The 25,235-nt window shown below is 43.2% G+C and overlaps 1 protein-coding gene across 1 annotated transcript in view; it reads right to left on the bottom strand.

The window, feature by feature from the left end:
- The window catches only part of LOC126455722 (dynein axonemal heavy chain 3), a 1,249,696-nt gene that overhangs the window by 974,441 nt on the left and 250,020 nt on the right, over positions 1 to 25,235 (bottom strand). Inside the window, exon 18 of the mRNA XM_050091491.1 lies at positions 16,615 to 16,826. Coding sequence (XP_049947448.1) covers positions 16,615 to 16,826 — 212 coding nt within the window. The remainder of the gene's footprint in view (positions 1 to 16,614; positions 16,827 to 25,235) is intronic.

Here is a 25,235-nt window from a genome sequence, read left to right as displayed (position 1 = left end):
TGATCACAGTGACAGTTTGCTGAAGCAGACGAATACCATCCCGAGAGAGTTGAAACCCCAAGTACATGATATTTGCCTGAAAAAATTTTGATATCTGAAGTTTACACTTAAAGCTGGCAGTCTGTAAGACATGAAAAAGTGTGCAGAGATTCTGAAGATGTTCGTCAGTGGTGAAGCCAATGACAAGAATGTTGTCCTGGTAATTTATACACCCAGGGACAGTGAGCAATAATTGTTCCAAGAATCGCTGGAAGAGATCAGGGGTGCTGGCAACCCCGAATGGCAATCATTGGTATTGATAGAGGCCGAAAGGCATGTTAAGGACCACAACCTGCCGGGAAGCAGTGTCAAGAGGAAGTTGATGATAAGCTTCTGACCGGTCAAGTTTAGAAAGATACTGGCCTCCAGCAAGTTTAGTGAATAACTCTTCAGGTCGAGGCATAGGGTAAGTGTCGATAAGGCATTGAGCATTTACAGTGGCTTTGAAATCACCACAGAGACAAATATCACCATTTCGCTTAGCAACGACAATGACAGGAGAGGACCACTCACTGGAAGTGACAGGAAGCAAGACCCCTGAAGCAGTGAGACGATCCAGCTCCTGTTTGACCTGATCACAAAGGGCCACAGAAATGGGCCGAGCCCGAAAAAACTTAGACCGAGCAGTGGGTTTGAGCGTGATATGCGCTTCAAAGTCGTTTGCATGGCCTAACCCAGGAGAAAAAAGGGACGAAAATGTCGTCAACAAGGAATCCAGTTGAGCATAAGGAATAGCATCAGAGACGATATTGACAGAGTCATCTATGGAGAACCCAACAACGCGAAAGGCATTGCAACCAAAAAGATTCTCCGCATTAGTATGGTCGACCACAAATATGGGAACAGTCCGAATGACAGATTTGTAATATACCTCAGCATCAAATTGTCCCAAGAGAGAAATCTTCTGTTTACTGTAAGTCCGTAATTGCCTAGTGACAGGTGACAGGATTGGAGAACCCAACTGAAGATACGCCTGAGAATTGATGATAGTGGCAGCAGAACCAGTATCCACCTGCATGCGTACATCTCAACCAAGTATTTGGACAGTGAGGAATAACTTCCCTGAAAAGGGAGAAGTACAAATGACAGACAACACAGAATCAGAATAAGCATCATGTTCATGAACATCATGTATGCATTCGGATTTGCAAACGGATGACACATGACCCTTTATTTTGCATTTGTGTCACACGGCCCAATGTTGAGGACAATCTTCTCGTGAATGTTTCGTAAAACACCGTGGACATGAAGGAAGTTGCCGTGGGTTTTGCTGCAGTTTCTTAGAGGTTTGTTTACAGTTAGGCCGAGGCTGCGCTTGGGAGCGTACTGCGGCCACGTTGGCCGGCGGGGAAACACCACACGCTTCGTCAACATAGCCCCATGCCCCAGCGGAATGAGAAATTTTAAAAGACTGAGCGATGGATAGGACTTCATCTAGAGTCGGATTTGCCACCTAAAGGGCACGTTGCCTAACTTCTTTGTCGGGCGCCGATCGGATAATAGTATCCCATACCATGGAATCAGCGTATGATTCTTTGTGAACTTCAGTAACAAATTTACACTTGAAACTTCCTGGCAGATTAAAACTGTGTGCCCAACCGAGACTCGAACTCGGGACCTCTGCCTTTCGCGGGCAAGTGCTCTACCATATGAGCTACCGAAGCACGACTCACGCCCGGTACTCACAGCTTTACTTCTGCCAGTAACTCGTCTCCTACCTTCCAAACTTTACAGAAGCTTTCCTGCGAAGCTTGCAGAACTAGCACTCCTGAAAGAAAGGATATTGTGGAGACATGGCTTAGCCACAGCCTGGGGGATGTTTCCAGAATGAGATTTTCACTCTGCAGCGGAGTGTGCGCTGATATGAAACTTCCTAGCAGATTAAAACTGTGTGCCCGACCGAGACTCGAACTCGGGACCTTTGCCTTTCGCAGGCAAGTGCTCTACCATCTGAGCTACCGAAGCACGACTCACGCCCGGTACTCACAGCTTTACTTCTGTCAGTATCTCGTCTCCTACCTTCCAAACTGCAAGTTTCGCAGGAGAGGATCTGTAAAGTTTGCAAGTTAGGAGACGAGATAACTGGCAGAAGTAAAGCTGTGAGTACTGAGCGTGAGTCGTTCTTCGGTAGCTCAGATGGTAGAGCACTTGCCCGCGAAAGGCAAAGGTCCCGAGTTCAAGTCTCGGTCGGGCACACAGTTTTAATCTGCCAGGAAGTTTCATATCAGCGCACACTCCGCTGCAGAGTGAAAATCTCATTCTGAAATTTACGCTTTCTACTGAGGCTGTGAAGTTCAGCAGCCCAAGCGCGATAGGACTGATTCGGTTGTTTTTGACAACAATAAAAGGCAACACGAGAGGCTACCACATGCATTTGCTTTTGAAAATGGATGGACAGAAGTGAGCACATTTCAGCAAAGGACAAAGACGCAGGATCTTTCAAAGGAGCCAATTGTGACAACAACCGATACATTTGAAGTGAAATCCATGAAAGGAATAGAGACTTACATGTTTGTTCGTCCGCAACATGAAATGCCAAGAAGTGCTGTCGAAGACGTTTTTCGTAATCAGACAAGTCTTCTGCTGTCTCGTCGTAAGGAGGAAAAGTAGGTAGAGACAACGACTAGAGACGCCCCGCGTTTGAAGCTGCGACGAAATCACAAATCACATTTGTGAGAAGCATTTGCTGTTCGATGAGGCCTTGCAATAGTTGCTCTAAAGTAGCCACGGAAACATGTGGGTCAACGATGTAAAAGAAAAATCACTACCTCATCGCCAATTGTTATAACTTCAAGTTGAACAAATATATTTCAAGGAAGACGCAATACATGAAAGTCACAGATCAAGTAAACAGAGTAAGACGTGTGTACACTTTAACAGTCAAATCATAACTGAGTCCAAGTCTAGCGGCCGCTGGCTGGCTGGCCACTTAGGTGGCGCTGCTGCTCCACGGCTGGCAGACAGCGTCGCATGTAGAGGACGCGCGTAACTGCGCGGCAGCACTTTGAAAGATTGGCGAGTCACAACAGTCGGTCAACTGTCAATGAACTGCTAACATTCATAAAAGGTGTGGTTACCTTAAATATTAATTGTAAACAATAAAACAATGAAATGTTCTGTATGGAATAACAACAATATGGGAAGGATAGTCTCCTACTCATCAATCAAGGGTAGGTATTGCATTGCAGGCAGGCACGATGAGGAAGACCGCTAAAATATTAAGCTTTTGGACAAATTCCTTCTTCCAAAATGGAAAGCACACACACATTCACATAAGCACAAGCACACTCACATGACCACTGTCTCTGAATGCTATGGAAGCATCTAAAACTGTGTCTGGCATGAGAAGCAATATGCTGGGGTGGGTGGTGGTGGCAAGGGGTGGCATGTGTAGGGAGGGGAAGGATTAGTAGGATAGAGGTGGTGGAAGTTGCTGTGCTTCATGTGGGCGTATGTAGGGACATTTTGGGGACAAGGTAGGGCTGCTAGTTGCTGCATTGGGTGTCTATGCTGAGGTGGAGGAGGGGGGCAGGAAGGGAAGCAGGAAGCGAAAGAGAGGGGCAAAGCAGAGAAGGGAAAAGACTAGTAGGGGCATTGGTGGAATAGGCAGCACACGTAGTGCCGCAAGGAGAGCACTGATGGTGATAGGTGGATTGAGGACAGAGGGGATTGCAGGAGTTGTCTCGTGACTCAGTGCCACACAGGACTGGAGCAACCAAATCACATTCTCCACCAGGGATTTGACTGTCTCTTTTTGCACCCTGAAATGAGGAATATCCTCCCCACTATCCTCTTCACCCCTCCCACAGTGGTATTCAGTTGCCCATTGAACTTATGTAAAATACTTGCCTTTAACTGTGCTACTTTCTACATGGGCATGATAGAAGCAGTCTGTCTGCATGAGCCAACTATCAAGTTTTGGACAAGGATCATCTGGACAACCGAGTTGCTGAACATGCTGCTCAACACAGTGTGCTACACTTCAACGACTGTTTCACAACCCACGCTGTTGGGATCCTTCCTACCGAAACCTGATTTTCTGACTTGCACTGATGGGAACTCTCCCTACAACATATCATTCATTCCCAAAATACTCTCGTTCTTGACTTTTGCTTGTCCCTGTTTCTGCTCACTTTTTCCTCTTCGCTGCTCCCACTCCGGTACTATGCGTGCCTTCTATTCCACCAATGCTCCCACCAATCTTTTACTCTTCCTTTAATCTCTCCCTGCAAAGTCTTTCAACATTTATCAACACTACACCTAGTACTAGCCGCATCCTATCCCCACCACATCCCTAAATGCTCCCACAGGCATCTCAGCACGTTTCCCAACTCCTCTTCTTCTATTCCTCGCTCTCCTTGTGCTGAGCCTCCTCCTTACCACCACTGTTCACCCGAGCAAATTGTTGCTCACCTCAGACACTGTCTCAATTTGGCTCCAGCTCCCAGAGACAATGGATATCCACGTGTGAATTATTCTTGTGTGTGTGTGTGCATGTGTGTGGGTGGGTGGGTGTGATTTGTACTTTAAAAGAAGGACTCTGTCTAAAAGCTCATTATCGTAGCAGTCTTTTTCATTGTGCCTGTCTGCAGTTCAGTGCCTCCTCTATATGGTGAATAGCAACTAACCCCCTCCACAAAGTCATAACACTAATATGAAACACAACAGTTTGCTACTCACTGCATAAGTAAAAGCACTGAGTGATAAACAGGCACAGTTAAATTGCATTTAAAAGTAAAACTTCTGGACAAAGTCATTCTTCAGATGTGGAAAAACACACACAAATGTAATCTGCAGGCATTAAGAATTGTCAGCAGTAAAAAAACAATCTCGGCAGGGGTGAGTATTGGGGATACCTGCGTGTGTGAGGCTGGATTGGGAGTAGGGAAGAGGTTAGACAGGTGGAGGACAATAAGTAGCAAACATTGAGGCCAAGGTTATTATGGAAACAAAGAATTTGAGGATGGTGTCTGAGAAAGATATTGCATCTGGCTCTTTCACAGGAATATGGGTCAAGGGGCAGGGGTTGGGAGTACAGGTAGAATGGGAATGGATAAAGATATTGCTTAGTTTGGGTGGAAAGCAGGATACCAATGTAGGAGGGGTGGGGGGTGGCATGTAGGATACTTATCATTTCAGGGCTGAATGAGAATTACTCCAAGCACTGGAGGAGGATATGATTCAGTTTCTCCAGTCCTGGTTGGTAATTAGTCATGACAGGGAACTCCTCTGTGTCTGGACAGTGGGTGTGTGTGGAAGATGATGGGTGACTTGAGAGACAAAGCACAAGAGATCTGTTTCTGGATATGACAGGAGGGTAATCTCAATATGTGAAACCCTCGGTGAGACCCACGGTATATTTGGAAATGAGCTGCTCATCACTTCAGATGTGACAACTGTAGATGACTAGGCTGTGCAGAAGAGACTTCTTGGTGTGGAATGGGTGGCAACTGTTCAAGTGGAGGTAGTGTTGGTGGCCGGTAGGTTCTGCGAGGATGGAGGTACCGATATAACCATCTGTGAGGTGGATTTCGACACTGAGGAAGGCAGCTTGTTGTGCTAAGGAGTACCAGGTGAAGTGAATGGAGGAGAAACTGTTGAGGTTCTGGAGGAATGTGAATAGGGTGTCCTCACCTTTGATCCAGGCGTGTACTATCAGTAGAAGTACAGTGAAGTGACTTTGGAGAGAATAGAGACACTTCATGTCTTTTATCAACAAAGAAAGAGCACTGGAAGGTAACAGAAGTTTGTATTGGAAGAATTCACACAGTGAAATTGATGACTTCACTGTGGAAAAGCAATTTCCAACAGTAACAGCTGTATGAAAATAAGTTGAAGACTGAAGTGAAAGACTTTCCTGATATGAGTGTAACAACCCAATGGCACACTATTTGAAAACTGGGTTCAGATAATAAAAGTTCAACAAAAAACTTGTGCTTATAGAAAAGTAGGAAAAGAAATGAGTTCTTGAGGCAAATAAGACCCTTGCCAAACAACAAACAAACTATTTAGTACACTGATGAGAGTTAGTGTGGTGCAAATCATTCCAGAAGGTATGGATAGCATAAAGAAATATGTTTTATGCACCAGAAAATGTAAATGAATATCTCAAACAAAGTATTAGAGAGTGGAATGCCTGGAAAGAAACAACTCAAATTCCATCCAGGAGTGGATCTTTAGATCAGGTTCAATACAACATGATGATAAATCCAGTATCATAAAATCCATACGTGAAATGGAGGACAGCTGGTTCAATACAACATGATGATAAATCCAGTATCATGAAATCCATATGTGAAACGGAGGACAGATTCTATCACTGAATGGATGGAAAGCTTACGTCACATCATATGAGGAATTTACTAATGCAAGCCTACTGGCACATGCACCACCATACTTCAGGTCACAAGACCATCTTTTGGAAAGTATATTGAACTCAGCAGACAAGGAAAGTAAACTTCTGAGGTTCCCTGTGGTATACTGCAAATACAACACCATTGAAATCATCTGGGCCTTTGTCAAGAATGAGGTAGGAAAGGGAACAATAATTTTCAAAGAAATGATACTTCACATTTGTGTCATTCAGCTCAAAGCGTCTGGAGGAATTCAGGAAGTCATGTGCACAAACTTTAAAACAGATACACACAAAGAGGAGATGGTCTTTAAATGGCAATAGAACCATTGTTGATAGGAGTAGATGACTGGTATAGCAACAGCAATACCTCAGACAACTGCAAAAACCATTAAGATAGGTTTTTTTTCATTCACCATTCTATCCTGCAAAATTTATTCAAGCTAATCTTCTTTTTTTTTTTTTTTTTTTTTTTTTTTTTTTTTTTTTTTTTTTTTTTTTTTTTTTAAATTTACTGTTCAAATGTACAGTAACTTACATTGCTCATTTATTGAGTGCTGTTCATATACTGAGTGTTCAATTGCAATTTCCCATTTTATTGTCCCCTACTTCCAACCACTGAAAGCAGAAATGATGTATAGTTATGCTACCAGGAGAATTCAGTAAGTAATGCTAAAATGTGTAATTTGTTGTCTGGCGTCACGGAATACGCACACTGCGGCTTCTATAGTTTCATAAAGTTCTGATAGGTGGCAACGATATATGTAGCCTTCGAAATGGTATCTGTAACAGAGTTACATTACAAGCAGAGAGCTGTCATTGAGTTTCTTTTGGCAGAAAACCAGAGCATCAGAGATACTCATAGGTGCTTGCAGAATATCTATAGAAACCTGGCAGTGAACATACGCCTAGTGAGTTCTCGGACAAAATGCCTATCATCATCACAACAAGGTCACGCTAACCTGACCAATCTCTCATGTGCCAGCCAGTCACACAGAGCTGTAACTATTGCAATGCTGGAACATACAGACACTCTCATTTGAGGTGATCAATGGATCACAGTCAAACATATCACTGCTCAACTGTACATCTCTGTTCGTAGTGCTAACACACTTGTCCATCAGTTGGGGTACTGAGTCCTCACTGGGTTCCTTTCCACCAAATAGAAGACCTTTAACTGCAACAAAGGACAATCTGTGTGGACTTGCTTGCACATTGTTAGGTTAATCGTGGCAATTTTTTGTTGAACATTGTCACACGCAGTGAAACACTGGTTGATCACTTCGAACCAAAAACAAATGGCAATGTGTGGAATGGCACCGTGTCACCTTTCCTCTAAAGAAAAACGTCAAAGAAGCACCCTCAACTGGTAAAGTCATAGGGAGGTCTTCTGGAACTCTAAAAGGGTTATTCTGTTTGATGACCTCCTTCACGGTGCAACAATCAACCCTGAAGTGTACAGTGCTACACTCAGCAAACTGATGAAAAGAATTCAGCACGTTCACTGTCACAAGAATGAAAACAAACTTTTCCTTCTCCATGACAATTAAAGGTGTCACACAAGTCTGAACACCCGAGAATAGCTCATAAAACTTCATCGGTCTGTTCTTAATCACCCATCCCACAGCCATATCTTGCTTCTTCCGACTTCCGTCTGTTTGGTCCGATGAAGGATGCACTGCACGGGAAGTGGAATATGTGTGATGGAGAGTTATTGATGCAGCAAAACACTGGCTCTGATGTTGACCAATAGAGTGGTGCTGTGTGGGCATACAGGCCCTCCCAGTAAGGTGGTGTAAGACTGTCACATTGTAGCCAGAATGGAGGGGGAATAACCTGGTGTACTGGAATCCTAAATAAAACCAACCTGGTTTCAGAAAAAAAGTGTTGCTTTACTTGCTGAATGCTCCTTGTACTACAAGGCTTTCATTGTTTGCTGGGGAACAGGTGCGTATCACACATTACAACAATGGCAGCATGATGGTATGATAACTACACTCCACCACAACCTTGCAATTTCTTAACATATTCTTAACTGACAAACACAGTGAGGATTCCTTAGAGATGACATACAATGAAATCAACAGAAGTTCAAGATTTAGAGCCGGGCTTTCTCACTGCAGTAGCTACAGTGGTAAACTCCCCCGCAGGGTCTTCCCTGTCAGCACTCCAGACCTACATGCATCTCCTGTTCTGCTTAGTACTGCAGCACAGTCCTTTCCCCATCTGTGCTTTGCTTTTCTCATCTTCTGCCCACCATCCAGTCCCCATCACATTCCCGTCCCCTACTCGTACCTACTTCTTTTGCCGCCACGCACCGAGGAAGCCAGCTGAAAGATTAATAGTTCACTTTTAATTACTTTCATGTTTAACTAATGAAATAGTTATCATATTTTTTGTGTTCCAAGCATTAGTAAATTATCAAGTGACATGACTGATCATCATAAAATATGTAAAAGCAGTCAAATCTCACTGACTCAGTGATGTAAGTTGTAACGTATTGATGAAGAAATGCTTTTATGAAGAAATGCTTTTAATGTGGGTATAATTCAGCTTACTTCTTTGAAAGCAAGAGAATATAAACACACCATTCATGCATGAGAAACATATATTTCTGTTGTTGTCTATTGATTTTTTGGTAGGCACTTCCCTTGACACATAATAATTTTGTGTTGAATATAATGATGTTATATCTCAGCTCCTGAGACTGTATTAGGATATGGTGTTTTATTTAATAACTGTTTAGTAACACAATCAGCTGATCGGCAGAGAGGCACACTCCATTACGGCATGTGATCGAGAATAGAAGTGTACAGATCTTCAATACCATTAAAGACAATATTATTTTCCTTTGCTATTGTGACAAATGTGTTAAAAGTACTGAAGAGAAGAGATTGTAATTTTCCTCAAGGATACAATACAGTGGTGAAAAGATATTTAAACAAGCTCCATTTTAAAGATGGTGCATTTCCAACATATGTGCAAGACATCTGTAGGACCTTCGAACAATTGATTCGTGATTGCTGACAAATCTGTATCACAGTCTTATGATACATCGGGAGGCGTTTTTAACAATAACTGAAGTAATCTGCTGCCCAGCTAGGAAATGTTGAACTAAATGATAACTACATTGCACTGGATCACTTTACAAAGCTTCTATGTAAAGTTGCAAATAATGCCAGCAATTTACCGATGACCGACAGAGATCCCCAGCTGCTCCTATACATGAGATCGTCAAGCACTATTAATTACTGTCTCACAATTCTCACAAGGGGCTATGAATTTTCAGTGACATACAGGAAGGAGTCTGAGAACCTACCCTGTCTATAAATAATGTAATTTCAAGGAGCCAGCATATCAGTTAACTTCATAATTACTTCATCTGATTATTTTCTTCAGGTGTAGAAGTAGTAAAGCAAGTAACAAGAGTCAATCTGCCTGGCCACATTTGAATTAAAATTAAGGGTAATATTATAATGATTCACACATTCTTACACTCCACCCAACTTTGTAATACACAAATATGTTTGTAAATTTAATTATTTTTAATTTAGAAGCAAATCTGTTGAAGATTAGTGCCATTTGTGGCCCAGTTGTAACAACAATAGGGAAATTAGTTTTTTCTGTAATGAAAAACAGTTTTATTTCTTTTGGCACTTTATTACAATGTGCGTATGGTGTTCCCTTCAGATAATGTTGTGACTTATTTGGTACATTAGATAATATAGGTATTACACTCCATAAAAGTATCCTATGTTCCACATTCACTAATTTTACTGGAAGCATAGCAAAGAAAATATTGAAATATATTCCTAAATTGAACTTAACAGTAATGGTATATATGTACTACCTAAAGTGACATATGAAAATTTGTGCCAGACTGGGCACTTACTACGAGTGGTTGTCTTGCCACTTAAGAGTACCAGAACATGTTCCATGGACTGACTCAAACTTCCATATGTCACACATCTGCCTATTTCTTCTTGTAGATTATTAATTGATTTAACCACACTTGCAGATCTTGTGATTACCATGCAGGTTGTTTGGATGATGAACTAGAGGTGTTTGATGCTGTTACCTTGAGTTGTTGCACACAATCTGTCAACCACAATAAGTACACGTCAGTTTACCTTGTAAGTAATTCCCAATCACCATTCTAGAAGTTAATTAATTAATCTAACCATCTAAAAACTGATCCCAACCTTATAATCCTACCTGCTGACAAAGGGTCTAACACTGTGCTCTTGAACCACATGCATTAACTGGCAGAAGAACCCTCTCAGAGGTTAGATTCATCCATCTACAAACCCTGTCACAGTAACCCCATTCCAGAAATCCAGCAGGACCTCCATTCTCCCCTAAAATCCTTAGGCCCATCCCAGAACCTCTACCAGAGTCCATCTTTCTCCTCACCCCTACCACTCCCTGCATTCCTACTTTCTACACGCTTCCTATAGTCCATAACCCAACCACAAAGCATGCCCAATTGTGGCCATATACTGTTACTTCTCCTTTGAAGGCATTATCTACAAAAAAATACAGGGTGCAATGCGGGCACACACATGGCACCATCTTATGGCAACCTATTCATGGACCATTCAGAGGAATCCTTCCTACACATCCAAAACCCTAAACTCCTCACCTGGTTCAGATTCAATGATGACATCTTTGTGATCTGGATCAAGGCTGAGGACACCCTGTGCTCATTTCCAGCACCTGAGCACTTTCTCTCTCGTTCACCTCACTTGGTACTACTCAACCTAATGAGATACCTTCCTCAAAGTTGATCTCCGCCTCACCTCAAAGATGGCTACATCAGTACCTCCGTCCGTATCAAACCTACCGACAACCAGCAACACTTGGAGCAACTGAATTACATTCTCCACCTGTGTTTTGACAACCACCTACCACGCCCTGCAGTGACAAATGTCCTATGCACACTCTCTACTCCCCCCCTCCCCCCCCTCCACCATGGTATTCCATCGCCCACTGAACCTACGCAATATCTTCGTTCATTTCTACATAACCCCTGCTCCCAGTCCCTTGCTTCAGGGCTCATATCCCTGGAATAGACCTAGCTGCAAGACCTGTCTCGTATACCCTCCCTTCAGCACCTACCCAAGTCCAGTCACAAACATCACTTATCCCTCGCCCTCCTTGCCACAGCCTTTCCTTCTCCCCCCCCCCCCCCCCCCCCCCCACCCCCCCTCCCACCCCCTCCGGATGGCTTACCCCTCATGCACTGCTGCTCGTAGTCTGGCTTCACCTGCCAGAGACTGTGGTACTGTGTGTTTGAGTTGCATTTCTATGTGTGTGTAATAGAAAGAAACATTCCACATGGGAAAAATATATTAAAAAACAAAGATGCTGTGACTTACCAAACGAGAAAGCGCTGGTAGATAGACACAATAAAAAACACACACACATATTGCAAGCTTTCGCAACCCATGGTTGCTTCATCAGGAAAGAGGGAACAAGAGGGAAAGATGAAAGGATGTGGATTTTAAGGGAGAGGGTAAGGAGTCATCCCAATCCCGGGAGTGGAAAGACATATCCATCCGCACATATACAGATACAGGCAGACATATGTAAAGGCCTTTACATATGTCTGCCTGTGTCTGTATATGTGTGGATGGATATGTGTGTGTGTGCGAGTGTATACCTCTCCCTTTTTCCCCCTAAGGTAAGTCTTTCTGCTCCAACAATTGGAATGACTCCTTACCCTCTCCCTTAAAACCCACATCCTTTCGTCTTTCCCTCTCCTTCCCTCTTTCCTGATGAAGCAACTGTGGGTTGCGAAAGCTTGAAATTTGTGTGTGTGTTTTTTATTGTGTCTATCTACCAGCGCTTTCTCGGTTGGTAAGTCACAGCATCTTTGTTAAGGCGTTGTTGGTTGAAAGCTTATTGTGTGACAGTCTTTTTGTTGTGTCTATCTTCAAGTCAGCATCTCTGCTGTATGGTGAGTAGCAACTATCCTTTTGAAAATATTGTTACAGTCCATCCTGGGTTTTTCGTTGTTTGATTTTGCTTGACGGCTTTTCTTCCATCATAACCCAGTGCTGTTTTTCTTTGTCACTATTTGCTAATGCAATACTATACTCAATGTCCATCCTTCTTTCTCTTCTTTCCTGTGTTTGTCATGTTGCCTTACAAACTGCACTGCACACTCTACTTACAAGCCACAATGTATCAACCGTCTCGTCTCAGACAACAGATGGCTACAAGACCATGATACTTGTTGATGCAGCATCTTATGTCCCATATTACTCTCGCCAATATCATTAGTTCTATACCTTCAAATTCATCGCTCTCCCTGCATCACTCTCCTGTATTTTTGTGCGTCTTTCCTGTGCACTACCAACCTGTCTCCCCCCCCCCCCCCCCCCACTCCTCCTCTCAATTCCAGTTTGCACCTACTAATTTCATCTAATCCGATCAAACCTGAGGTCCCCCTTCTTCACATTTATCCACCCACAAACCTGCAACTCACAACAAAACCTTTTTTTATTTATATATTTTTAGTTGATCTCTGTGTGACTTCACGTCCATTTCAGTTGGTTTTCACCTCTCACGATCGGCGTATTCCCTGTGATTTCCCTATTTCATCCGTTTCACCCTTTTCATAATTTTTCTCACATATTTGGTCATTTTTTTGTGAATTTTTTGGACATGAGTCTATGTTATTTACGTATTTTCTGCCATTTTTATAGCAGCATGGATCCTTGCTCCTTCCATCTGTGTCAACACAAAAAAGTTTCCTTATCCATAGTCAGAACCCAGTTCCACATATTGTTCCTGCATTGTTACTTGTTTCATGGAAGGCCCCCAAATGGCCTTACCATCAAATTAGCCATCTCTGGCTGCCATCCTTCCTTCCACAATGACCTCCATCTGTTTGGGTTCCACGAATCCTTATCCCTCACAAACACGGTCCTGCAAAACAATGTCAATCAAGCCCAAACCTCCTTGCAATACTTTCTCTCCATCTGTAAAATTCTCCAACTACACAATCCCAAATTCCTGGATCCCATAACACACACTGAAACTCTTGCACTCCAGGAACTAGAGCAACATGCACAATGCCACCTCAAGAAACTCTCCACCCTGCTCACTTCCTGCTCCCACCTTGGACTACTACTGTCCACCACTTGTGTAAAAACCTCCAAACTCCTCCTACATCCCCTCATACCTGACAAAACCTGTCTCACAGACCTACTACATTTACCCCACCCTCCAAAACTCCCTCCCACCACCACACAGAATCCAGAACCTAAACAGACCCGAAACACAGTCATAAACCTTTCCTCCAAAAGTCTTAGCCCCATAGAAATATCATTCCTTTCCAAAGGCCTCGCCATTTGCCCCACTCCCAAATTTAACCAGACTTGTTAAAGACCTTCTCTCCTTCTCCCGGTCCCCACAGCAGAAACACTTTTTGCCAACAACCCTAGCCATCAGACTTAACCAAGGACCAATGTTAAACCCTGCCTGACTCAGTTACTTCTTCATCCCATCGTGCTCCACCCCCAATGCCCAAATCACCCCCTGTTAACTTCCCAGAATTTCTTAACCTCGCCTCACCATCATTCCTCAAATCCCTCAACATACAAACTAACCTTACATCCGCAGAAAGAACTGCAATCCACCACTAAAAACTGATTCCAACTTTTTAATCCTACCTGCTGACAAAGGCTCCAACACTGTTGTCTTAAACCACGAGTATTACCTGCCGCAAGGACCCCGCCAGCTGTTAGATTCATCCACCTACAAACACTGCCACAAGGACTCCATTCCAGATATCCAGCAGGATCTCCAGTCTCTCCTCAAATCCTTAGGCCCATCCCAGAACGTCTCACTTAAGTTCATCTCTCTCCTCATCTCTACCACTCCCTGCACTACCTTCTACATGCTTCCTAAAGTCCATAAACTCAACTACCCAGGATGTCCAACTGTGGCTGGTTACTGTGCCCCAACTGACTGAATCTCTGCACTCATAGACCAACACCTTCAGCTTATTACCCACAACCTACCCTCATATATAAATGACTTTCCAGAGTTCCTGTTCCTTTACCACACAGTGCCCTGATCATTACTATTGACGCCATCTTCCTTAACACTAACAGAACAATGCCATGGGCTTACTGCTAGGGAACAGTACCTTTCGCAGTGCCCGACAGATTCCAAAACAACAACCAAGGCATTATCTTCAAACAATCTGGGGTCATCAACATGCCACCATCCTGGGCCAATCTACTCATGGGCCATCTAGAGGAATCTTTCCTAAAAAGCCAGAATTCTAAACCCTGCACCAACTTCAGATTCACTGTTAACATCTTTGTAATCTAGATCAAAGGTGAATACACCCTATCCACATTCCTCCAGTGCCTCAACGCCTTCTCCCCCATTCGCTTCACTTGATACTACTCACCCCAAAGAGTCACTTTCCTCGATGTTGACCTCCCCACCTCAAGGATATCTACATCAGTACCTCTGTCCATAACAAATTTACCAACCACCAGCAGCACCTCCACTTCAACAGCTGCCAGCTATTCCATACCGAGAAGTCCCTTCCATACAATCTGGCCACCCATGACTGTCGCATCTGCAGTGACGAATGGTCCCTCTCAAAATACACTGTTGGTCTCACTGAGGCCTTTACAGATCGTAATTACTCCCCCCTTTCCCTCCTCCAACTTTGTACAAAAATAGGTCTCCTATGACCTATCTTTCCAGTCACCCAATACCTTCCAAAGTCCCACCATCCAGCCACAGGGGAGCATTCCCCTCATTATTTAGTACCACCCAGGGCTGGAGCAACAGAATTACATTCTCTGCCAGGGTTTTGACTACCTCTCCTCGTTCCCTGCAATGAAAAACGTTCTATCCATTATCCCCCCCCCCCTCCCCCTCTGTCCATAATGGCCCTCCATCACCCACTGTGCTTACACAATATCCTAGTTCATCCCTACACAACCCCTGCTCCCAATCCCTTGCCTCATTGTACACATCGCTGTAACAGACCTAGAGGCAAGACCTGTCCCATACATTCTCCCACCACCATCTACTCCAATCTGGTCATAAACATCGCCTATCCCATCAAAGGCAAGGCTATCTGTGAAACTAGTCATGTTATCTACAAGGTAAGCTACAATCACTGTGCTGCATTCTCTGTGGGCTTGACAACTAAAAAACTGTCTGTCCGCATTAATGGCCACCGACAAACTGTGGCCAAAAATCAATTGGACCACTCTGTTCCTAAGCATGCCACCCAATATGACATTCTTCATATCAATGACCGCTTCACAATTGGTGCCATCTCAATCCTTCCCACCGTCACACCAGTGTTTCTGAACTGTGGAGATGGGAACTCCCTCTGCAATATATCCTACATTCCCATAACCCTCCTAGCCTCAACCTTTGTTAGTCATTGTCCTTATCCACCTAGCTGCTTTCCTGTTCCCATTCGAGCACTAAACAGCCCTCTATTCCACCTATGCGCCCAGTCTCTTTTTTTCTTCTCTGCATCGAACTGCCCTATGCTCCCTCCACCTTGTCCCTGCCCGCTCCCCCAGCAGCACTTTACCATCCCCTACCTGCTTACCCTGCTATCCCTCGTTCTCCCGCCCCCAGCCTCTCTCCTTACCCCCACCCAGTTGCTTCTCCCATCACGCACTGCTGTTCGTAGACTTTTTGTGTAACAGTCTTTTTGTTGTGCCTACTGCAACTCAGCATTTCCACCATACCATGTGCTGTAATTATCCTTTTCATAATACTGTCACAGCCATTTTGATGGATCACCATACAATTATATTTGAAGAATGAAGACATAACTTTTTGTAATTGTAATAATTGTAGTCTCATGATGGTGATTTTGAAAAACATTTTTATACTATGCAGCTGCAATATTTTCCCCTAATAAGCAGCTACTCACTTTACTTTTATCAGTTAACTAACATGGAAAATACTGCACATGTGTGTGAATGAACTCTTGCGATGAGTGCAAGTTCATGGCCTGAGTTTTCACATTTCATGTGGACTTCAAATTTGGGTATGACAAGGTATGATTAGCACTATTTCGAAAATGAAATGTAAGATTAGTTAAATAACTGAGAGTGTAAACTGTAAGTTTAAATTCCCAATATCACAATTTCAGTGAAAAATTTTCCTTCACATCAACATACATTTTTGTAACATTTTAGAACAATAATGAAAATGATGCTTGCCTGTTTCCAGTGTCTTTCTCGAATTCCTTTGTTGCATATTGTTGAAAGAACGGGAAGAAATTGTTTAAATTTTTCAACTTTGGCTCGCACCATCTCTGCCACTCGTTTAGCTCCACGTAAGTCATATAATGTTTTGGCTAACTTGTACAGCAGACGCCACATTTCATCAACCTTTTCTGTTATTGAATCTGCATCCAATTGCAAGAATGGACCTTAAAAGAAATCAATACATTAATACACGTAAATGTGACTCAAATACCAATTATTACATTACCATATGCACACTTTTGAGTTGTAAACTATCAGAAACTGCCAAAATATTTGTAAAATACATATGATCCCTTTCAATTTAAAACTTAACACCATTTTTAAACCTAGCAGTGTATATGTATGAAACTACTGTCCCTGCATTATAGAACATGTTCAACTTGAAGTTAGTTTCTTCCACAAAATCTAACCACTGTTCGGGATATAGTTTCTACAGCTTTGAAATTAATGGGCTTACTTAGACCGTGGGATATATGCGGAAGAACCATAAATGCTTACTGGTATGCTACAAAAAGTAACTGAAGGGTTGGACAGACATACAGTATCCGGTGGCCACAAAATTCATCACAATCTAACTTGTAAGTGACAATGATGTGGTGCCATGTATCGCTGGAGATGAGAGTTTCCAAATGAGATGAGAATGGAGCAAATGTGGATTACAAATGGTTATGAGTTACTACCTAAACTTTCAGTCAGGCTAATAAATGAGGATTTTTTTATAAATCTGCTGAGAACATACAACAACACTTTTGGATTGTCGTGATCTCATTCTTAACCACTTCAGTGTCTGCAGACAATAGTCTGTAAAATGTCAAGTAGAAATAATACATTGTTTAAGATTTGTGTGTGTGTGTGTGTGTGTGTTTAAGATTTGTGTGTGTGTGTGTGTGTGTGTGTGTGTGTTTGGAGTTTATGGACATTCAACATGAGGTTACCAGCAACCTTGCAAATGTTTAAAAAAAAAAAAAAAAAGTCTAAACATGTTATAACACAGTGAGAGTGAAGCTACAAAATTACACTCATTCACTCACCCTCACTCAAGTTGACTAGCATGACGACTCTATGTAACGCACCTTATGGCAATAGAGAACATCGTTTTCTGACACACAATATATTTCTGAGCAAAAGTTGTGACAAGCAACTATTTTACTTAGTTTCTAATATAAATCCTTATGAAAATGCACACATGGATTTTTAAGAGGTCATAAAGCTACCGTCTTTTTAGTTTTGCTTGTCTCTTAGACCTGCACAGTTGTTTCTGTATTAGGTAGCTTGTCACTCTCTCTTTTCTTTCAAATGCTGTCCATACAGGTTGCTTTTGAATAGCTTACATTAAAATCCTTATAGAAAATTAACAATATAGTCAGCCAGGACAATTTGGCCCAGAAGGAATTCACTGGTATGTATGTATTAGAATAATGGAAATTTCTGGATGGAGCAATACATAAAACAAGGGAAAGGCAACCACTCGGCTACAGCAGATTGATGTGTGGAGCACAGTAACACGTAATAGAAAACAGCATTCACACTAGCATTCAAGCACTAGCATTCACACTAGCATTGAAGCACTAGCATTCACACACAACCACACAGACACCCAAACACTTACTCCCACAGCCCTGGCAAGAATAATTATTGGTGTTTAAGTGCACTTTATAGCTCTGAAGAAGGATTCATCAGACTTGTTTGTGTCTATTGACTACTAAGCATTTCTCAACTATTCGATTAATTGTTACATTACCTCCTTGCACTATGCGTATTTCACCTAGGACATTCTGTTATCATAACAATGCTTTAGTTTTATAAAAGCTTCTTCTTCTTCGTCTTCCTACTTTCCATTCTTTTGCATTGTAAACCAATTCAAAACAGACATTCCGATTGTTTAAATTGTTCTTGTAGTATATAAAACACAAAATTTCCTATATTATTTATTAATTCTAACAGAGTATAACTTAAAGGATTATAGATTGATCTCTAAACTTCTGCATCTCTGGGAAGTCATAATGTACTCAAGCAAATTAACAGTTCACAATTCAATTTCACAAGCAAATTTAGGAATTTATGTACTAATTTCTGTTGACAACTTCTTACACAGAACATTACATGATTTACACCTTCTTCTTTGCAGGCTGTATATATCTATTGCATCATTCTTCATCTACAGGGAGAGTTAGTGCTGTGTCACAGTTTTCGAATTTATAAGACACAGTGACATTTTAAGATATAGCACTTATCTTATTTCAAAAGATACACAATGAATAACAGTTCACATTTTATATGTTAATTTTGACAGAAACTGCACGTTCGTATAATATTTGTGAAAGATAATGTCCTTCAAGTACCAGCCCTCTTCTTCAGCACACTCGTCGACCCTCTGCGCATAGTTTGTCACTCCCTCTGATATTTTACAGGGTATAGCACGACTCTGTCACTCGATGGTATCCTTTAATTGAAGCACAGTACATGACTTACAGACGCACACTACATTCTTGAGGAAGCCCCACAAGGAAAAGTCAAATAGAGTACAGTCTGGAGAGCAGGGCAGCCAGTCAATATCTCATCAGATATTGACTTTCCCCGGAAAAAATCGCCTTTCTTCCAACACGCTTACAGAAAGTGTGAGCTGTTGCACCATATTGCTGAAACCAAACATTTCAACACCTTATGTCATGGTGATGGAGCTGCGATGAGAAAATCATGTGAAGTGAAATATCACTCCCAGTTCACGATGATGGCTCTCCCAGTTTCTTCTAAAATAAGGCCCTATGACACCAAATTTCTTGAATCCACCCCACAGTGTAACCCCGTTACAATGGGTATTTGTGCAGTTGCTGAAGGTTGTCTGGAGACCAATAACAACTGTTTTGTGTATTAACACTTTCACTTAGATAAAAACGAGCCTCATCTGACATTAAAATCACAATTCCAGGTTCTCCTCCAACATCTCTTTCATTGTTTCAGCAAAACATCTCCTTCTCACAAAATCTTGAGGCTTCAACTCCTGAACAACCACAATTGTTTAGGGATGAAGATTTAGACAGTGTAAAATGCATCACACGGACGAATTTGATAACTGTGTGTGTAGTCTCATAGATTGGTTGTGGCTCTGTCAAATTGCATGATGCACAACTTCAACATTTTCAGGTGACACAGCCATCACTGCATTACCTCTCAGTTTTTTCTTCAGTGCAGAACCTGCCTTGCAAAACTTCTTAACTCATAGCAGAATGGTACTGCAAGGTGGAATTGCACCATTACGTGGAATGTTGAACTGGAGATGGAACTTCCTCTGAGTGGTGGTCAGAGAGTCTGCATTTTTACAGAACATCTCTACGAGGAACATACGGTGTTGTGCAATCCATCTCTCCACTGTAACTAAGCTGCTACTGTAGGGGAAAACAACGAGCCGAAGCACACCCATCTACTATGCCGACTAACCTGGTACTACTTGAGCCGAAACATCACATAATGCTGACTCTCCTTGAAGCTCATGTGTCGCCCATTATCCTTACCCCTTTTTATTTTTCAAAGATAGATTTCACTGATGCCTACTTTCAACTGCCTGTAAATGATCAGATGAAACAGTTTTTAATGCTTAATATGCCATTCACAATGTATTGTTATAACAGGTTGGCATTTGGGGTTGCAAGCCCTCCCGCAATATTTCAAAGATATCTTGAGCAACTTAATCAAGGTGCCAGAAACCTCTCATTCAACTTAAAAACCTCCCTTGTGTAGCAATGTTCCATCCCAGCATGCACCTGATGCCGACCACAGATGCATTGGACTGTGGTGTTTGTGCTGTGCTGTCCCACAAGCAAGCAAATAGCACAGAACAGCCCACTGCAACACCATCTAGAATATTAGATGCATCACAGCAGAATTATTTGTAAATTGGGAAGGAAAAATTTGGCTATCATATAAGGTATCTGGAAGTTTAACCTGCTACACTTGTACCTCAATAAATACACCTATTAGATCCATTATTTGCCCATCAGAAAGCACTCCAATGCAGACACACTTTCCTAATTGCTGTGAGCATCAGATGCTGAATTTGATGGGCATGAAATGCTGTATTTTCCCTTAGATACAAACCTGTGTCACATGCCCGACAAATTTCTGATTATGACGTATGAAGTAGCAAAGCAAATGGCCCTTGAAACTCTCCTCTGCGGAGTGTCGTCTGCTGGACTGCGGTGTTGCCCAGAACTCTTGCCTAAAGACGCCATCCGGAATGGTGCACTTATTTTTCCTTACAGCACAGGCTTAATGTTGCTGAAGGGATCATCTTGTTGGCTTCAGACATTGCTGAATTCCACGTCGTTATTACTCCCATATTCCATTCCCAAAATATTCCCCACATTCCACCCCCAAAATATTCTATCTTCTCCAAACTGCACATTGTGGAATGTAGAGAATGACAGCTACTGTGCAACATCATGTGTATTCACATGGACTTGATGCTGCCATTGAACACTCCATCCAGAACTGCCATACCTACATCCACAATCAGTCAGCCCTGCCTCAGTGGTTCAACACTAGGCCATGCCCTGACCACCCCTGGCAAACGGATGGTCAGATTTTTGTCCATGTCAGAAGCTTACAACACTAAGATGAAATGGAATTAAAGGCGACTACTCATTAAACCCAACATATGGAAAGATAGAGAACTTAGAACAGGGACTTCCTCTTTTAGAAAATTCAATGAAATACACCATAGAGACAATAGAAGTGCTGAACTATAGATTAAATGTCCTTTGCCATATTTCTACAATGCGTAAAGAGTAGAATGTGGTCAAAAGACCTTGCGTCGTTCGCTAAAATGGCTGATAACTCAGGCAGCAAACAAACAACAGTATGTAACTGGTTAAAAAAAGAGGAGGCATTTGGTAAGGAAATGGCGAACTGTCAAACGTTCATGAAAATGAGCACTGGAGGTTCACCACTTAACAAATGGCAATGGTTAAAATGAGTGTCCAATATGCAACCAGGCTAAAATGATCTCCTCGTGTGAGAGGCCCGAGAGGAGGTAGGCCAAGCTTCTGGAAGAGGTCTAATTTGCCGGAGCTTGTTCCCGTGAAGGGAAGACAAGACACCACCTGTGACAGACAGCAACACGGAGATCATCAGAGAAATGGAAGAATAGCGGGCCACTGGGAGCAGCATCAGCAGCCTTATTTCCTGCCAGACCAACGTGATCAGGGACCCACATAAATATCACAATGGCTCCCTCAAGTGTGAGCAGGAAGCTTTTTTGGTCCCATCGCACTAAGAGGTGAACTGTGTACAGCGCCCAGATGTTCTGGAGGACACTGAGAGAATCGAAGCAGATGAAACAATTGAAAAGCCTGTGTCGCTGGATGTACATGTGGCCTGATACAGGGAAAAGAGCTCTGCTGTAAATACTGAGCAGTGTTACGGAAGAGGTCAAAGCACTTGCAAGGACACAATTTAGTTTCCTGGAGGCAGAAAACAAGTGGACGCTGCGATTCCAAGAGTAGCTGCAAGTCCTTCTCATCGGATCTAATGCCACAAACATTCCAGTGGAGGAGAGTCATGATGGGGAAAGGGCAGGAGGGAAAAAATTAAGGGCTGTCACCTCAGTAACTGCTGAGTGACAGCCTACAGGGTGCAGAGCCTGGAGGATCTTGTTTCACAAGATCTACAGAGGCGTCAGCATCCTCACTGGGTCCAAGGCAGAAAAACGGTTGGCATTGCATATCAATGAAACAGAGACACTGTTGAAGAGGGTCTGAGTCAGCAGACGAGAAGACCATTTGCCTTTGTTTAATTTCTTGGAGCCTTTGTGGTTGGCAGATGAAGACTCAGATGTTTGTTGCCCAGATGAGTATTCCTTCTGAACTTTCCGGGCTGCTGGTTGTGTAGCAGCTGATTTCACCACTGGAGGAGAAGATTTGGTGGCTTGTTGCACAGCTAGAGGAGAAGGATATGGTGATGCTACTGTAACACTGGATGATTTTACAACCATAGAGCTGAATTTGAGGTTGCAAGTCTGTGTTGCCGTGTTGTTCGTGGAGCGAGATGTAGCAAGAATGGTACTGTAAGTGCCAGACAGGAAAATGCATGGTTTTTGACTTGCCAACAACTTGTAAGCGACAGCATAAAGCACATTTCCCTTCATCTGGGTCTCCTGGATGGGCCCCTCATATAGATATATGGGACATTCTCAGGATGAGTCTGGATAATTGCCATTGCAATTGATACAGCAGGAAGGAGGTGAGCAATCGCCCTAACGATCATCCTCACCAAAAGTAACACAGTTGGCCTCATTTCAACAGGACATTCGAGTATGGTAGTAATACTGACACTGGTAGCAGCACATTGGGTTTGTAACGTATGGACGAATGATGGATGGAGAGGGTTGTACGGGCGCACAACGGCAAGGTCTTCAGTGCCCGCTGAGTAACAGATTGAGTCGGGTGACAAGAAAAGACTCAGAAGAGTAAGATAAAACAGAATGTAAAACACAGGTAACAAGCTTGGAAAAATATGGGGCTACCCACACTGAAGTGTGGGACAAAGCATGCTGCCAGCAGTAAAACATGGACAACACAGGAAGAAAGTGGTAGAGGGAGCTAAAACAATATAGCAGATAGAAGTGGCTGGCTGACCGCAAGGAAAAAGGGAGGAGCCAGCCACTGTGCAGTACACAAAAATCTCCAGCCTAAAAGTTTAGGCCAGAGTCCAGACACATCACAAAACTTTAAAACCCTAGACACACACGTCTCATCATTAGCTAAAACACAGGGCAGATCCCCAACAACTTGTGCTTCTGCCCTTGCATCACGGTATAAAATGCAGTCCGTTAAAATGTGGCGGACAGAGATGTGCACACCACAAGCATCACAAAATGGTGGATCCTCCTGCCATAATAGAAAGCTATGTGTGAGAGGACAGCGCCCAATCCGAAGACGCATGAGGGTCACTTCTTCCCGCCTGAGCGGCTGGCAGGAGGAACGACAAGGCCGAGTTGTTGACTTCACCAACCACAGTTTATTGGCCGTCACCGCCAGCCATTCTTGCTCCCACAACTCCGTGCACTTCTTGTGAAGTGCAGAAATGACAGACTGCAAGGGAATAGGACACTGGACCACATCCTGCTCTCTGCTGGCTTCCTTGGCAGCCTGATCGGCCTTTTCACTGCCCCATATTCCTACATGACCAGGCACCCAGCAGAAGGACACTTCCTTACCCCACCATTGGAGCAAATACAGTTGGTCATATATCAGCTGGACCATCTCCTCAGTTGGGAACAGATTCTGAAATGATTGTAAGGCACTCAGAGAATCAGAGCAGAGGAGAAATCGATTGCCCCGAACACAATTCATCCACTCCAGTGCCTTCAGGATCGCATGGAGCTCCACTGCGAAAATGGTATGGTCAGACAGTGATGACTTCATAGCCTGCTTTGTTCATTGATGGAAGCACTACTCTACCAAACACGAGAAAAAGAGTGCACATAGGCATCAGGGAGGCACTGACCTTTTTCATTACCCAATAGACGTCAGTCAAGTCATCACCCTAATAGAGAACTCCAATGCACTGTTTCTCTGGTGATGGAAGGCGCAGAAGTTGAATGTGCACCAAAGGGTATGGACCTGGACACCCACTGGGGATTTCTGTACTCCAGCACGTGCCTGCACACAAGCCTCGCCATGCAAGTGTGCCACTCTCTGTACCACGTGAAGTCCACGGCCAATCACATATCCCGTGCTCATGTATTTAGGTGTCCGCGCAGCACTACCCTGACAGTCTGATACTCACCGTAGTTCGCGTGTGAATCTTGGCCTTGTGTGTTACAGTTTCGTATCGTTGTTTGGAGTGTTCCTGCACTGTTGTCTCACCGTGATTATCACCTCTGTTCTTCCTTGCTTGCCTCGTGTTGTGTGCTGGTGGTCACAGTATCTGTCGTCCCCTACTTGCTCGTCTGTCCTGTCTGTTCATTGTTAGCGATACCTCCAGCAGCCCCCCCCACCTGGCGGCATTGTGTCTCCATTCTTTTCCATGCACCACTTGCCAGTCACTTGTGGCTATAACATTGGCGACAAGGTAAAGGGTTTGGTAGTATGGAGGCTATGTTGGTCTGTCTCCTGGAGCTCATCCTGAGAATGTCTCCTCTGCTCATGCAACAGCAACAGCACCAGTTAGACATCTTACAGCAGTTGCTGATGGACAAAGTAACAGCACAGGATGCCACATTGCACCAGCTCCTGGGTGTCACGGTTTCTGCCATGATGATAAGGAAGATTGGGAAACGTACTTGCATAATCTGAAACAATACTTCACAGCACTTCAGGTCACAGATGACTCCCTACAGTGGTCATTATTCTAGTTCTGGGCATCGCGAGACACATTCTTTCTGCTCTGCAAGTTGGCACCATTGCTAGACCCATGGCTCTCTCCTTTAGGAAGATGTGTATGCTTGTGACTAACAACTATTATCAGCGATCCCGATGCCATGGCATCTTGGCTTGAGTACCACCAGTCCCATAAACAGCCCAGTCAGTCATACCATTCATGTGTCATGGACTTGCAGGGTCTCAAGATGCAAA

The sequence above is a fragment of the Schistocerca serialis genome, chromosome 2 (genome assembly GCF_023864345.2).
Source record: "Schistocerca serialis cubense isolate TAMUIC-IGC-003099 chromosome 2, iqSchSeri2.2, whole genome shotgun sequence".
Taxonomy (NCBI): Eukaryota; Metazoa; Arthropoda; class Insecta; order Orthoptera; family Acrididae; genus Schistocerca; species Schistocerca serialis.
This window is presented reverse-complemented; position numbering and strand designations above follow the sequence as displayed.